Source organism: Erithacus rubecula, assembly GCF_903797595.1.
Source record: "Erithacus rubecula genome assembly, chromosome: 16".
NCBI lineage: Eukaryota > Metazoa > Chordata > Aves > Passeriformes > Muscicapidae > Erithacus > Erithacus rubecula.
Genome location: NC_136668.1, coordinates 6280381 through 6297673, shown reverse-complemented (window position 1 = coordinate 6297673; position 17293 = coordinate 6280381). Strand labels below are relative to the sequence as shown.

Sequence of the window (17293 nt, the reverse complement as noted above, 5' to 3'; positions counted from 1 at the left end):
TGAGATAACAGTGTTTTCTAATCCATGAATACTGGCTTTTTTTCCTGGCAGAGCAAATGGAATCTATCATCTTTTCAAAGGAAAAGAACTTGCATTTTTATTGAAGTAGAATAAAGGAATTTCAACTACCATGGTTCTGAAAGTTATTTCAGAAATAAGATCATCATGGTTTTATCTCTTAGTGCATCTTCAGCACTTCATGTGGAATGGCATTGCATCATCTCAGCCAAATTATAGGCAAACCACACTCAATTTTCATCCCTAAAACTTGCTTAGCTAAGACCATTTTCTGCTGCAGTAAATATTACAGCATTTTCTCTACCCAGTCTCACCAACCTGAAATAATTTTCAGATCTTGCCATAAAATTAATCTGAGACAAAATCCTGTCATCTCTTCCATTACTGAAATGTTCCCTTTCTGAGGACAGAAGTTTCCATCTTACTCTGTATTCCTTATCTCTGTTAGATCTTCCTCTCCAGTCACTTGATCCCACCTGGAGGTGGCTTACAAAACCCATCAGCAGGATTTCTAAAAAAAGTTCTGGCCTTCTTCAGTCCTTTTTGCTCAAGCAAAGTTCCTTCAGCATTACCAAGCCACTGCAGTAGGGGAAAACTGAGCACATGCAGGAACATCCAGAGAACTCCTCTGTGGCCCTGCACACCACCAGAAACATTCTGTGTGCTCCCCAATTAGAGTAAGAAATAGAAGAATATTACACTAGACAAGCTGTGCACTGGAAAAAAACTCCTGGTACAAAACTGTATTCCACAAATTACTCCATCTCTTATGATAAACATATTTACTTTCATAAATAGCTTTGTGCTTTGTTCTGTGGGACCCAAAGCAATAAGACTCCTTGTTGTGATCAACAACAGGCCCCTGTACACAGAGGCCATTTAAAAATCTCTCTCAGCAGTTTCATCTTTCCTGTTCCCTGCCAGCTTTTCCTGTGTATCACAACAAGCTGCAAATTTGCACTTCTGGGGGACTGTTTCTACTTTATAGGCTCTGCATCTGTCACCCATTTTCATTGGAAAATATTCCCTTCAGAGGCCTCCTTGCATGCAGTTCCTCTGGAACTCTGAGCACATTTCCATCCATTTCCCTCTGCAAGAAAGGAGGACAGGAAAAGGAGGTAATTTTCAGCATAATCCAGTTCCAATGGTTTCAAATCCATCTCTAGCTCTCCCTGCTAGCTGGTGATGTATGTTCCACTGCAGTCTCCAGGGACTTCAGAGGCATATCTAAACTTATCCTCAACATCTCTCATTATTTTGAGGAAAAAAAGCTCAACATGACTTTTATGCAAAGAAGAGCAATGACTAAATTAAGCAGCTTGGCCAACAGCTATTGCTGAAGTTTCTGATGGAGACAGAAAATGAAGTGGAACAAAAGCAACATCCAAACCAACATGCTTTAAAGCCTTAATTCAGACTTGTTAACTGGAAAAGGTGCATTTCAGACATTAATTATTTGTTTAGAGAAATGAACCTGCACAGAAGGAGAGCTCTGCAGTGGTCAGGCTGTTTGCAGCCACAACAAGCACACAATTTACAACAGCCTCCACATGCAGCCTCTGATCCCAGCAAGAGTTTAGGAGCCCTGGGGAGATTTCCAACATGAAGGGAAAGTGAGAGTCACACAGATTTCCTAGAACTTGAGAATCTCCCACCCAGAAAACAGCAGAGTATCAATCACAAACCATAATTAAATACAGCAAGCTGCCTCTCTAAACTGAAAATGTCCATCTAGATGTGCATCATAGAAAATCTGTATTCTACAGGACAAACCACAAATCAGACATGACAGAAAACTGCTGAGTCTGAATGCATTATCTTATAGTTATTACAGCTGTCACCTATCACAGAATCAGAACAGTTTATGTTGGATGGGACCTTAAAGATCACCTTGTTCCAGCCCACTGCCATAGAGTGCATTGGGAAATTTAAAGTGTGGATGCTCAAAAGTGGAAGGCAAATTACACTAATCATCTTCCCGCTGAAAGCCCCCACAAACTTTTACCTAGTTCCTTTATTTATTGAAAAGGTTGCCTCCAAACATTTAATTTCAATAAATATTGTTTTTAAAACATGCATAAGGGAAAAAAATTCTAAAATGCATCGAACACTTTTACTATAAGAAAAACATTTATTTTTTGAACAGTCTTGTCAAATGAAAACTTAAGGTGCCCAGCTGCAGCTGGAAGAATTTGAAAACCATTTTAAATAATTAAATTTTGCCACAAACTGCAGAAACCCCCCAGAACCACCACTCTCACACATCTGCACTCTTCCAAGATCCCCACTGTCTGTTGCTGCATGGTTTTTCTCTCCATGGAATTCCCTGTAATCTCCATTTATCCTCACCATCTGCATTACTCTACCCACAGCTTCAGCCATTAAACTGAAATATGAACCAAAAAAATACGTTTGACTCTGTTGAAGAAATCGGGAAGGCAGAGGCAGGAAAGATGGAAGAAAAAAAATATAAAAAAATGTCTTCTTGTCAAACTTCCTCTGCCTGGCAGTCTGACTAAGCTGTGTGTGCATTTCTAAGAACTCAAACCCACAATCCCCAGATTGGAAAAGCAGCTCTATTGCTGTTTGGAGCTTTGCACCTGAGTGATTTCTAGAGGGTTCACCTGTTACACCCTGGGATACAATTTCAGTAGAGTAAGGAGAAGTTTACACTGAAGAGTAACTACCACACTAAGAATTGTGTGTGCAAAGCATGCAGACACCTTAAAAGTCAAGATTTAACAGTAACAGCCAAGCCAAAAAGAAAAAAATGCAACATCATCAGTCAAATTCACATACTCAAAACACTGGAAAGAGGAACATGAAATGTGAAATTATTTTAAAATAACATGAACCGTCCAGCACCTCACAGGGCTCTTATCCAGGTGAGGATGGAGAGAGTGGAACAAACCCAGGGAGCTCTTGGAGCAGAGCAGCCAGGGCACTTTGCCTTGGGACAGGGAAGGGTTGGGCAGGAAGAGGCTGCAGAGCTGGATGTGAGGTCATGGAACATTAAACCCCAGTAAATTACTGCTACTGAACTCTTACTATTACTACAAGACATTATTTAAAACTGACTTAATCTTTTCTTTGTGAGTGAAATAAGTTAAATTAACAAATGGAAAGCATTTCTATGAAATGGATCCTTAGGATTTTTCCTACATCAGTCAATGCCAAAATAATGAGGAAAACAAGAAATTTAAATCGCTGTGTCAGGAAAGAATGAAGAATTAGATGCTGGGCAAGGGAAAATGTTATTAAAACTTAGCAACTGGCAATGCTGCACTGATTTGTTAACTCAGGAATAGACACCTATAACTCTCTGAAATTCACCACTCTTTGTTTTCAGTCTAAATATTTGAACATTCCTAGCTATATATTTCTTTTCTTTCAGATTGATTTAATACAAACAACAGCACCAAAATGTTCATTACAATTCATAGAAAACCCAGAGTATTGGATGACAAGGTAGCTAAAAATCAACAGAGTTAAAATAGCAATTTTCAAATTAAGAATGCAGGAAAGTAGCTCAAATGCCTCTACAGCCAAAGGAGAGAGCTCTCACAAAACCCTTAAGGGCTTTTTACTTTTATTTAAAACACAAAGGATTAGCTTTCTAAAGCTTCTTTCGGAATTTAATTGGGCAAGTATAACTTTTAAAGTAGTCCATCTGCCTGGAGCACAGCAGCTGTGATGGGGAGAATGCTGCTGCAATATTTGGATAAATTCTCAAACAAAACCGTAAAACGTCTCTGGTAATTAGTGGGTGATGTGACAACTCCGAACTTGGCACTGGAATGTTGTTTGCAGAATCTGCTGGACTTGTTTACTGTGATTCTTGTTTCCAGTGCACAATCAGCACAGAGATTTCTATGACTTCGTGCATATCACAAAATTAAAATTTGGTATTAATTTTATTTTTTTATTACATATTTATTTCCTCAATATCTTACGTGACATTTTTCTCCGCAGTGAAATAACCCAACACTCATTTTCTTCTAAAACTTTATAATGCAGTAATATCACATTACTTTGCTTAAATTATATTACAGTGCCTAAATGTTACATGATGCCACATAATAGTTTGCTATATTCTGTAACTAGATCTTTCCCAGTGCACCCATCTCCTCAATTCTTGTAAATTAAATATGGTAAAATCTGTGCAATGCTTAAATAAAAGATTCTGAGCTAATGGAAGCACTAAGGCTAATGAAATGACCAGTGAATTAACAGGGAACAGGATTAATAGTAAATTACCACTGTGCTGGGAATTTAGCTGCAATCTTATACCCAAATCTGAACACTCAAAAATTAACAACTTTAAAAAGAAAAAAAAAATAAAATCTGCGTTTTGTTAAAACCTCAATTTCCCTCCAAATTAAGATCTCACATTTGTATTGTTCAGTTTTGGATATTTCATCCATAGTAGGATTTAATGGCCATTTTCAAATCTGGCTGCTTAAATTTTAAGATCTGCATTTGGGACCATATTTAGCCTTATGATATTCTGTATCTGTTATATATAAATACATGTATCCATTTTTTTGAGCATTTTAGCATTTCATATTTTAAAAACTTAAGCCACTTGAAAATTTTAGAACATTTTTCAGTTTCTGTGCAAGCGTCTCATTGCCAAAGTTACAGAGGCAGTGATGGTGGAAAGTTACTAGGAGACAGCAGAAGAAAATCACACCGCTTGCAGTTTGCTCAGCTCCAACTCTTGTCTTTTTATTTTCAGGAAAGGCTTTCTGCTATTCTGATTTTTCTGGTTGTCCAGCCTGGATCTCTGTCCTGTTTACAGAACTGAGGCAAGCCCTTGGATATGATCTGCCTTGTGTTTGCAGGAACTGCAGTAACAACTACGCATCAGTAACTCTTCTCACTGAATCCCACTGGATGCTGTGTTTTGCCCTGGTTATAAGTGGTGACATTTTCCTTACCTGTTTGGGAAGATAAGTTTTAACTGGACATTGAAAAGATGGCTGAGGAAGAAAAACTATGTCTAAAGAAAGCAATTCAGCTTGGTATTAATGGATATATTCCATCAGTACATCTATGCATCAGAAATGAAAGTGCCCCCAAAAGTTGTTTTGCTTGTTTAGACAATATGCAAATAAAACACATGTGACTGGTCCATCAGAAAAAAAAAGATCCCTAATGGAGAGCTGCTGTCAAATGAGAGCTACCAGGAAAGCCATAGACTCAACCTCACCTTTAAATTAGTTAACTGAAACAGCCTGCTGCAATTTTGTAATACAATGACCATGTCATCCGTAGTTAAAAGGATTTCTGCATTCCTGAGCTACAAGAAATCTTTCCTTAAGTTTTATATTTAATTTATCTTAGTTTTTGGTCTAATCAGCAATTAAATTTGAAAGAAGATGCCTAAAGAGAACACGCCAGTTGAAAACATACAAAATACCAAGGAGAAGAATGATAAACCCCGGGATTAAGGTGTTAATTTGTGTCTTAGGAACAACATTAATATCCAGGTCAAATGTCAAATGAAATGGGTCGCAGAGAGACACGCTACTTACAGACTCTGAGCTGTGACTCCATGGCCCAGCAGAGCGTGCGGGTGCGGCCGGCGCTGCTGAAGAGGAACAGCCTGGACTCGGCGGATTTGGCGCGGCGGCCGCAGCACCGCAGGACCAAATCCCAGCAGGTCCGCTTCAAGGAGGATGGAGCCAGCTCCAGGGCAGAGCTGGCAGCCCACCCTGCCCCAGACACTGCACTCACAGCTGGCAAAACACAGCTGCTTAGGGATCACAGCTTTTTGCTAACTCAGTCTCCAACTTTTCCAAGGGCTCAGAAGGGGCTTCGGAATATTGCCATACAAACTTCTCCCAGCCTCAGGAAACACTTCCCTGTTTTTAAAAGGAAAAGGCTGACAGTAAGCAAATCACTGACAGAAATGCCAGCCGAGCCTGCAAACTCTATCCAGGTAAATGGCAACTTTTGTGAACCAGACATTGTGTCCTCAGAGCTCTGCTACCTGAGGATAAGCAATGACTTGGAGGAGGGATGCAGGAACAGTGAGCTGGGCTCGGGTCAGAGGCCATCAAAAGCACAAAGCAATGGACCCAGGTACTCTGATGACTTCTCAGTGTCAGACAAGACAACTGCGTCTACACAGGTGCCTGAATACATCCATGTGAGTTTCCCACAGGACAGAAACGTTCCCCTGGATGCACCAGACACAACAACAGCCTCGAGTAATTCACTGCATTCTTCTACTGCCATCAGCAGCAACGAAAGTCACGAAAACAGCACACTGTCATCTGACTCTGAAAGAGCAGAGCCTTGCCTAAGCAATTCTATGAGCTGCAGCGAATGTAACCCCCACTCTGCTGCTGGGGAAGTGCAGAAAAGCAATTCTGAGCTGCCTGTAGCCAGTAAAGACGCCAGCAGTAAGGAAACTACTCCACTGTCACCCCCACCAAATGCCAGCTCATCTCCCTGTTTCCTCAGAGACTGTCACCAGGCAGGAGAGCACAAGCCAGATTCCAGCTGTGTGACCTCACCAAGTGATGATTTCCCAACAGTGTCACTCACCAGCAGCACTGCATCAAAACCATGTCTGCCATGTAGCACTGAAATTGAGAAAAATCCCACCCAGTCAGATGTTTCCCAGTGTAACAGCTGTTTAGAAGGATTTCACAGAAAGTCTTATCCACCAAGGAATGAAATAAACCCACAAAGCAACAAAGAGATTAACGAAATAAATCAAATTCACTTGGAACATGGCGAACTCTGTGCCCTACAAGGCAGGCTGCAGTCTGTAGAGGAATCCTTGCAGTCCAACCAGGAGAAGATTAAAGTCCTTTTGAATGTAATCCAAGACCTGGAAAAATCCAGAGCCCTCAGTGAAGGGTATGGTTCATTTTTAATATTAGTAATTCATCAGAAGTGTAAAGTAGATGTTAGCATTCTTTTAACCTTTGCTACTGAGAAACACAGCTCTTCTGATATTTAAAGATGAGTTTGCAAAAATGCATTTTACACCCTTTTTGTGGTATTTGGGCCTCAGCAGAGAAGCAAGTCCTTTCATAGCTTGGCTTTAGCTGACACTGCCTTTATAAAATCCAGTTCAAGACCCAGCTTAACAATTCCCTTTGTTGCTCAGATTTAAGGTGTCAAAGCATGGAAAGGTCAGATACACACAGAATGGCAGACTAAGCACAGAGCATGCGAAGGCTGGCAGCAAGAACTCACTTCAGACCTGGGTTTCAGAGTGGCTCCCTTCTGCACCCCCATAACAATGTAAAACCCCTGTATTTATTGTCAGTATGGTGACACAGGGACTGTGCCAAGGCTGCAAGCAGTATTCATGCATTATTATGCATTATAAATAATAACAATACTGCAAATGCAACTAACATCTACAGATTCAAAAAAGTTAAAATAGAATTTAAAATATTTTTATCCTCAAAACAGGTTTCAGAATATCTTAAAAGAGCTTTCCAAACTATCAACTGCATCTCTTACTTAGGTAATTACATCTTGGACACACTTTAAAGTTCTGCTTTGTTGTAAAGTAGTATATCCTTCAAACAATTTATCTTTGAAAAACTCAGCAATAAATCAAGGGAATAAAGGTTCCACTTCATATTTTAAATAATAAATAACATGAAGGGACTATGCTACAATAAATTTAATCTTTAGCACAGGCATCTCATGCAGGTAGATAAATCACAGATGCATGCAAAACTGGACTCTTAATTTTAAAATAAGGTAATTTGTATCAGTTGCATTTACTGATTACAATAATGATCAAGTCAGGTAATATTCCACAAACTGTGCAAACACCTCAACAAGGAGGCTGCAATGAGGGTTTTGTGTAGGTTTAGTTGCAGAAAGTGCTCAGAGCATGAGGCTGCTGTGCTCACACCACCAGCATCAGGGCTTTGCACCTGTTCCCATGTGGGCAGAACTCTCAGGATAGAACCAACTGAGGCCACAACTTTTTATACCCCATTTTTCTAACAACTTCCAGAGAAAAAATAAAAATCTATTTTGAAGAACTTTTTATTTCTCCAAATATTTTAGCTTGGAATTGAAGTTAACTTGTATTTCTGTTGAATAACTTCCCAATTCACAATTCAAATAAGAATTTACACTCATTAAAAATTTTTAAATAATATAAATCAAGTTAGCCTGTGATTTTACTCCATAGATATTACCTTTTTTATCTGGAAACATTAATTGGTAATTGTCCATCTAGCTGTTAGCATGAAAATACTTTCATTAACTTCCACTGTGCCCACAGAAATTTTTGTTCTGTATAATATTTTACCCATACAATTCAGCTCCAGATATTCTCCCTTAGAGGCTTGTTCCATTTGATTTGCTAGCACCAAATTTGTAACAGCCTAAATATAGGGTTCAAAATCCAGCAAAAATGCAAAAAATATTTACAACCCCAAAAATTCAGGTAAGAGGCAAGATTAGAGGCAGGGATCCAATATGTCTCAATTTTCATTTTTCAGCTGTAATCCTCATTCAATCTGACTGTTGTTCCTTAGGAAGTGACAGAAAAGAAAACCCACTCCTTCTCCCCTGCATGCAGCTCTCTAGGGGAGAACCTAAGTTTAAATTACAAACCTGCCCATAGCAAAAACTAATTTGCAGTGAAGCATGGTCAGATTATCCAGCAATATTTATAATCCACTTCTACTCAGTTACGACATGGTTTAAATGAAAAAAAATTGTCAAATATCTTGAAGTGTCACTCTGAGATTGAATGAGAAGCTTCAATCCACCTTGGCAGACATCTTACAGTAACACTGAATGTTCCAAGCACTTGTGTTGATAGCACAACAATGCACATGAACAACTCCCATTTTCCCCAAAGCAATCAGAGAATTATTTTGGTACCAACTGATCTCCCCTAATTCAAATAAAAGTTGTTAAATATAAGTGGTACACTTTCTTCAGACATAATTGGCCACCAATCTCAACCTGTTTCTAATGCAGATCTCTCCATCATGAAAAAAATTCAGCTCTGGTTGGTGTTAAACATGAAAACTCACTATTCTTGTTTTCTCAACACTACAAATTTGTAACTTATCAGCAGTAAAAATCTGACTTGGTTATATTCAAATAAGGAAACACGAAAAGGGAAGACTGGAAAGCATAAGAACAGAGATCAGACTGATTCAGCAAATTGCATAGATTTTCAAACACTTGAAAATGTGCTTGTTAGAAGGAGTCTCATGTCTAAGGGTTTTCATAACAAGTATTCATGCAAGAACCTACAACCAGAGCTCTCAACAGCACGAGGTGGGAAAGGTGCAAGACAAGGCTCTTAGGGTTTGTGTGTTTTGGAAGAAACCTTCCAACTTAGAATTTGACACTAGCATTCCTAGCAGGGCTAGCACAGTGGTGAACAGAATGGCTGCTGTTCATGAAAAGAGCTCTGTTGTTGTGTCTGTACCCCACATCTCACGAGCTGCTCTCTGTTCCAGGCGCAACTTCTACCACACTGGGCAGGACCTGAACAACTGCAGCACCTGCCAGAACACGGCGTGCATCATTTACAGGTACCACACAGCTCTGCCCTGCCTGGACACCCCCAGCTGCTCAAAACAGTGCTTTCATCACACCTACAAAATGCCTGAATTGTGACCAGCCCAGCTTTTAAAAAAACCCAAGTGGTTTGGATGATGTGCTTGGTTTGTTCCCCAAGCAGAAAATTATTCACAGGGGTGTTAGCTGAAAGGAAAGGGAGGCTGGTCTTGGGACAATCCATACAGAAACTTCCCTCTAAAGTTTCATAGTGTCATTACTGGCATGCTTTGAAAACCTGTGATGTCATTTCTGATGATGAAATTCCTCTGTGTGATATGATTTTGAAGCTAGGGTTTCTATAATTATTTTAGATCTTGGAAAAGAAACTCTCAGTTCTCTAAATGCCAGTGAGCTACAGCTACAGTTCATTTTAACATGCAGAATAAACCCAAAACTCCCACACTTTTCACCAGTTGTTACTAATTTCAGAGAGTGCAATCTGAGTGTAGATTCGAAGTGCAGTTTGTGCTAAACTCTTCTGGCCAGAAAGCTTTGCAGGGCCACGTTCTGGGAGCTGCACACGTTTCAAATGCTGTGTCTGTACAAGCACTGTCAGAGCCTCCAGCTGTCCAGACATCAACCCCAAAGCCTGCAGGTACAAAGTCTTGCTTGTACTGCACGTGTATCTCGTCCAGTCAGGAAGGGAATTTAGAAAGACATTATTTAATCTCTGAAACCTAAGTCACAAGGCAGAAAACCCACATCTTGGGTTACCTGATTACATTTACAAAAATAAAGGGTAAGAGAATTTCTGTTTGAGGCTGAAACCTGTCCCTTAATTTCAAAGAATATGGCAGACCATTATCTTCAACAGTCTGTAATCACTATAACCTTAATTTTTAAAATGGAAATAATTAATAGAATTACCCACATGGAAGTGTTTCTCACACTGCATGTTCTGCAGGAACTAAATTTAGTAAAGAGTTTAATAAACTAGAACAGCACTGGAACCTACTGTTCAACATGCAACTCAGTCCCATACTGATGTCCTAAACCCCTGGTAATGAAAATTTCCAAGCAACTAACATGTCAAAAATTAAACACCACAACTCCTCTGAGACAAAGCTGTAGGTCTTCACAGCCCCCTGGATACCCTGGAAAGTTACATGACTTATCCAAGAGCATGTATCCATTAAAAAAAAAAAGAAATTTCCTTTACTTGATTGTCTCTGAACAATCTCTGTGTGTTTTATGGGACTAGGCACGAACAGCTCACTCCCTAGAATTTATACACAGACCACCCTTGACCACAGGATGCCTTCTCTCTCTGGAAAAATACCCTGAGTTTTTAAATGTACATGGTTTCAGTGCAGGATAGATCTTGAATAACAAGCACCTTCCTTCAAAGGAAAGAACAGAGGAAGTAAGAAAACATTCAGGGGCCTTTTTTGATTTACCAGGTAGTTTGCAACAATAATGGTGCCTGGAGGGTCACACTGCAATGATTAATAGAACATGTACAGAACACAGATGCTCTAAAAAAGTTTTTACTTTCAAGAGACAAAGAGGAAACAGTAAGGAAACAATAGTTTTTGATTTACAGAGGTGTTCCACAGGATGTTGTTATGATAAAAGCATTCTGAGTGACTAATATTTGAAGTTCATTAGACAATATTCTGAAAGAAGCAATTGTTGTCAGTGTTTGCTCCTGACAAACACGTGCAGTTCCTGTGTTTTATGTGGCCTGAAATGTCCATGCAAGTATTTTCCCCTAAGATAGCATCACAGTTGTGATTATAAAATAATTTTTTTTTTATCCTGCTCCCAGTTTTCCTGCTCTTCAGGAACCCCACTCCTGATGCAAACCCTGCAGATGCAGAGTGCTGTGTTGCTGTCACTGAACAATCTTTATCACACACAGCCCCTGAGTCAAACAATGCATTAATCTCACAGAAATCCCCTCGTGGATTACACTGATCACTAAAGTAATAAAGAGCTTTTCAGCCTAACAGTGGCTGTAAATTCAGCTTTATTAACTACCCAGTAGGGATTCCAGGCTTGGGATTTTCCATCTAGATCATGTAATAGAAATGTTTTTATTGTAATAAACAAATGCAAGTAGCAACCAAAACCAGTTATCATGGGCAGTATTAAATGAAGACTGAATTGACCTCTTGTCTCTGGAGATGATATCTCTAATATTAAATTAAAAACTCTGGAGAAGGGTGGACAAAAGGAACATGAGCAGATGCTACCCTTACGTATTCTATAAACCCAACATTTATTCTCCAGTGCCCTTGGTCTGTGAATATTGAAAGGTATTAAGTTGCAGTTTTAGTAATAAGCTGATGAAATGCAAGAGCCACTGATTTTATATCACTTCCTTTTGCTTTTTTTTTATTTGTTATACACTGCTTCTTGTTCAAGAGATCCTTCTACTCTTTTCTAAATGAAAATAATCTTCCTGCTTTCTTTTTATCCATTGAGTTATATTGCTTCATAAAAAACCCCAAGACATGTGAATTAAGGGAAACAATCTTCTAGCTAATTTTAACATACTGTTTAATGATGTTTATGGATTTTATATGAAAATACAAGTAAAAGTTTTTAGAGATTTGCACATTTACTGATTTTACAGTTTTCTTCTGATCAGTGTTAAAATCAGCTTCAGGGTCTTGAAGTGACATCCTAACTTCCTCAATGATGCTCTTTTCCTCCTCATGGGAAATACAACATTTCCACTCTCCCCTAAAACTTTCACAGCAGACACAGCTGACACAACTCACTCTCCTGCCCAGGAATGGTGATTGAAGTCAGGAAAATACATACAATACTGTTTAATCCCTGCCCACACTGATTCTTTTGTACTTTACATTTATTTCTGTGCACTTATCTGCTGTTATCTAATTAACATCTTGGCTCTTGTTTGACATCAATAATAATTAGGGCTTTCAATTGGGAAATGAGCCCTATTATAGTTAACTAACACCACTTACTGGTTTAATTTCATTTTTTTGTTCCTACCCTGTGTCCTAGTGGGAGAGACTCATATTTTAAAAAGTTAAGCAGTGAGAATTATTAATTATGAGCATATGACACTTAGATTATAGGATCAAAATCTGTCCTTTGAATAAAATGTCTTGAAAGGTCAGCCTAGTACATTTTCATTTCTATCCCATTGCTTTGGGCACAATGTTGGAGTTCTTAACTAACATGAAGTAAAATTTTTTGGTCTAAAGAAAATTCAGAGGTGAACTTATTTTCAAAGGAGCAGCCCCTAAAGCCCTTGTGTTTACCCCAGGCTGTATCACTGAATAACACCAAGTTATTCTGAAGAGGGAAGCAGCCTTTGCTATGTTCTTTTAAAGGGAGAATTTCTCACTTACTAGCACAAGTCTCTCAATTTATTTTTTTTTCCCATAGTGTAGAATATGACTTCAGACAACAAGAAGGAAGATTTCATCAGATTTTGAAAACACTGGACAATGCAGAGCAAAATCCAGCTTCAGCTTCACCTCAGAAGCCACCACCTGATCCTCCAGCTCCAGAGAAAAAGGAGTTAAGGAGAAAGACAAAAAAGGTGAAAAGAAAATGCTTTTGGTGGATTTGACTTCCTCATGCATCGTTTTACATTTCAAAAGACAGAAAACCAGAAAGAGCTTGAGAGCACACACCTGAAATTGTGCTATTATGAAGTCACAAATATTAAGAATGTTTGATTAGAGTATCTGAAAAATCAAAATATTTGAATTTATTTAAATCAGCTTAATGAATAAAGGAGCATGAAGATACTATTTTCAAGAAAAGAAATTGTTTCTTTCAAAAGGAAGTTCTCATTTTTTTCCAAGGACACTTTCATATCCTTTGTAAAGACCTTTTTTTCAACCTTCCAAAAATAACAAGGTTTAAATCTCTACTTTAAAAAACAAGGGTAGACAAAGCTAAGCATGTCACACAGACTTCATTTCCATTTGTAAGCAACAAGGACTAAAAAGAAAAAACTTCATCGAGCTTTGAACAAACCACATCATCAAAAATGAATTCAGGGAAACCTAAATTGTTCAAAGAAATCTCTTCTCAAAGGAGACAACTATAATTATTTCACATCCCCACTGAAATATTTCTGTTGCTGTCATCTAATATTGAACAACAAACAGAAGAATTTCAGGTTAAGTTTTAACTCTACCCTTTTATTTGTTCATTATAAAAAGCCACCATTTAGAAGGTTCAGCCATTTGATGGGCTTCTCTGAAAAGAAGTGGGGAGATGTGAAACAAGAGAATGTCTCAGTAATTCTTGTCCCAATCCCCTGCTCAAGCAAGGTGCAGTGAGGTGAATTTGAGCTGTGAGCACCTCCACAGACAAGAATCCTCAGCTCCTTGGGGAAGGCTGGTCCAGGGTTTTTCCCTAATATCTAATCTGAATTTCCTGCATTCTGATTTGTGCCCAGTACACGTTGCTCTGTCCAAGCACACCTGCAAGAGGAACTACTTGGATAATGAGACCTCACTCCTAAAAGACTGAACAAACCCAATTTTCATTGCCTCTCATCTCCCATGCTGCAGCCAGGAATCCTGCTCTGTCCCTCCAGTGCATTGATGTCTTTCATATACCTGGAAACCTAAAACTGGACACAATCATCACAGAATTGGCTCAGAGGTCATCACACAATTCCTGGATAAAGAGGAATAACCATTTTGGCTACTATCTCACTGAATCATTTGCCCAGTCTGTCCATTTAATACCTGCATTGCTGTACCAAAATATCCCAAGATTATTTTTCGCCTTAAGATGTAAATTAATATATGATAAAAAACTGAACATAAAAATAATATTTAATAAACTGATATGTATTACACACATAAAGAAATTATATATGCTGAAAAGATTTTATCAAATGTCAATGCAGCTACTTGTTTCCTCCAAAAATTCTCAAGTTACCATTAGCACAGGGTGTGCCAATGGAACCCAATTTATGATTGGTGATCTTATTATTTTACTCATAAAAACATGGTCACCTTTCATATGGGGGCAGGGGGGAAAATGTTTTCCAAAGCAAGTTGAGTGGAATGTACTGCAGACCTTTTCTTAGAAGTGGCCCTGGTTCAGGGTATTCCATAGATTAATCCCTGCATCTTATTTTTCTAAGTCATCCTGTATTAATCGTGCAATGTTAGTTTTAAACGTCTGTACACTTTTTGTACACTTCTGTGTTCCTTGAATTCTTAGGGTTAATTAACATTTGAAAATACATTAAAAACGATTTTGCACAGAAGAATTTTGTCTGGAGGAACTAATTTCTTTATAAAACAAATCTTTTCGAAGAAAGTATGCAATTTGCCATGGTTTAATTTATTAAAATTCTAAAGGACTGGCACTTAAAAAATATCTCCTTGTTAATTTCAGTTAGTACAGAAATGACAGGAACAAAACTGTTGTTATTTTAGAGGCTTTTCAGATGGAAATTAATTTTTTACTAAAATGTCTTTAGATGCCTTTAAGAGAGACAGAAAAGCTCTTCAGTAATAGGTTGTGGTTATAAAAAAATAAGAATTTAATGACTCCATCATTGCACATCACTATGTACATGCACTGCTTCTGCTGCTGTGCCAACAGCATTCCTTTTTTGCATTAGTTTCTATAATTGATGCAGTGAAGGATTTATTACTGTATAAGTTATTCTTGTGTATTAAAATAACATTTTAAGATCCATGTCCCCTGTGGTAAAGTATAACAATAAGCAACACCAAGGGCTTTAACACTGGTAAAAACAGCAAGGGGGTTTTTTCTGTATTGAACTCATTTTTGATAATTTATGGTACAAACACAATCTTTTGCCTTTTTTTTTTTTTTGTTGTTGACAAGCACAAAAAAATGCTCATTTTAAGCTATCTGATTTTGGGTTTGCCCACATAATGTGTATGATGCCTTCAATTTATTTTTCAAAGGATTCAGATCCTTTAATTTAAACAAACTACAGCACTTCGGTTCACACATAGCACCAATCCATTCCTGGGGTCAGAAGAACTATGCAAAACAGAAATACCCTTTTTAGTTTAAGAAAGCCCAACCAAAGGTATCTACAAGTAAGGCTCTAAGTCTTTCTTATGACCTGAAGAAACATCAATACTCATAAAAATCTGGAATCCACTGATTTAAGTGCTTACAGGTTTCCCATTTTTACATCTGAGCTTGATGGGATTCAGAACCATAACCAATTTTTAATCCATAATCTCCCAGTCACAATTAGCTCCTGTTTTCCAGATTTCTGACTGGGTGTGTTTTGATTTCTCTCTCAGTCAGTCAAGCTGGCTGTGAGGATCTGAAATTCTGTTTGTGTTTCCCTTTGGCCACAGGGAAGCACAGGAGGGTCCCAGGCAGCTCAGCCTCAGCCATGCAGCAACATCCACTTCTCTCTCAGCCTTGCCTTGCCCAGAGCTTCCAAACTCACTCCCTTCACCCCAGGCACTGTTTTCCTTGGCAGAAAATATGGAATTCCAGGGTGTGAAAGCACTTTCCTTCAGGGAGGCTGCCAGGAGTTTTTACCCCCAGCCATCCCCACAGTGCTTGAGACTCAAAAAGATTTCTACATCAAACTTGAGAAAGAACATTGGAACAAAAGGTGTTTTCCCACTGGTGGGGAGGTGTCAGTCCTGGAGACACAAGAACAGGAACAGGATAACCCAGCTTAGCTGCTGGTTTGTTTGGACTTTAAAATGTGCATATCTTAGCAACATAAAATAATTAAAATTTAAAGCTTTGTAACACATAATTGGAGAATCTTGGCAACATGAAAATGTTATATGAAAGCATTGAGTTTAAAAAAATTGTTTAATATTAAAAATATTTTACTAATTAATTATAAATTCCTATAATAAATAAAAAATAGAAAGTACCAGAAACACACTGCAATTTATAATGTAGAAAAATATATAGGAAAAGCAGTAGAAATTGGTAGACTGTTGGAAGATAAAAGTATGACTACAAAAAACTTCTCTGATTAACAAAATTACAGCATAATCCCCAAAACCAGCTCCCAGAGCAGGAAAAAAATGTTAGAAATACAAACACATTCCTTAATAAAATTGAAAAATAATCCACAAACCCCCAGTAAGTTGTCAAAAAACCCCACCAAAAAAACCAAACCACATCTGCTTGACAGCACTTAATAATGAAAATATTGTGGGCTTCTGAGAAATACATATTTAAGTGATATATTCTATATGTTAAAAATTGCACAGAATGCAGTATATTCCAAAATTACTATATTTGAAATAGTTGTTTTATGGAGTCAAACTAACTTTCTTTAAAAATTAAAAATGTGTGAATAAAATACTGATTTGTCTCTTGTAACAGCAGTTCATGTAGGGCTCCTGATGGCTCTGTGCACTATAATAATCCTGCCAGCACAGACACACAACATCTTCCTAATGGCACTTGATATCTAATGTATGTTTTGTATATTTCTAGGCCCTTTGAATGTGATGTTATCTTTTGCAATAAAATGAGATCTTTTTATTAGGTTTCAGGAGTCAATTAATAATAAACAATGTTTAGATTACAAAGGAAGGGAACAGCTGCTCTTTGGGAAAAGAAAAATGATTGGAAAACTAGCAGGCCTGTCATGGAATCATTCTGCAGCATTTCCAGGTAGAGCAAGGATCTTTATTTGAATACCAAACAAAAAAGTTGTAGTTTTCAGCTAGACCATGAGTATATTTGAACATATCAAATTTTCCAGCCATGGCAGCTCTGCAAATAGTTT

General features: G+C 38.0%; 2 protein-coding genes across 3 annotated transcripts in view; one reads left to right on the top strand and one right to left on the bottom strand.

Moving 5' to 3' along the window:
* Window positions 1–14875, top strand: part of INSYN2B (inhibitory synaptic factor family member 2B) — a 28967-nt gene extending 14092 nt beyond the window's left edge. For both annotated transcript variants that reach the window (XM_079319938.1, XM_079319937.1), the window contains exons 2-5: window positions 4757–6891; window positions 9486–9560; window positions 12952–13108; window positions 13979–14875. In XM_079319938.1, the coding sequence (XP_079176064.1) occupies window positions 5516–6891; window positions 9486–9560; window positions 12952–13108; window positions 13979–14044 (1674 nt within the window). In that variant the 5' untranslated portion in view covers window positions 4757–5515 and the 3' untranslated portion in view covers window positions 14045–14875. The remainder of the gene's footprint in view (window positions 1–4756; window positions 6892–9485; window positions 9561–12951; window positions 13109–13978) is intronic.
* DOCK2 (dedicator of cytokinesis 2) overlaps window positions 1–17293 on the bottom strand; it is a 155042-nt gene that overhangs the window by 75485 nt on the left and 62264 nt on the right. The window lies entirely within an intron of this gene.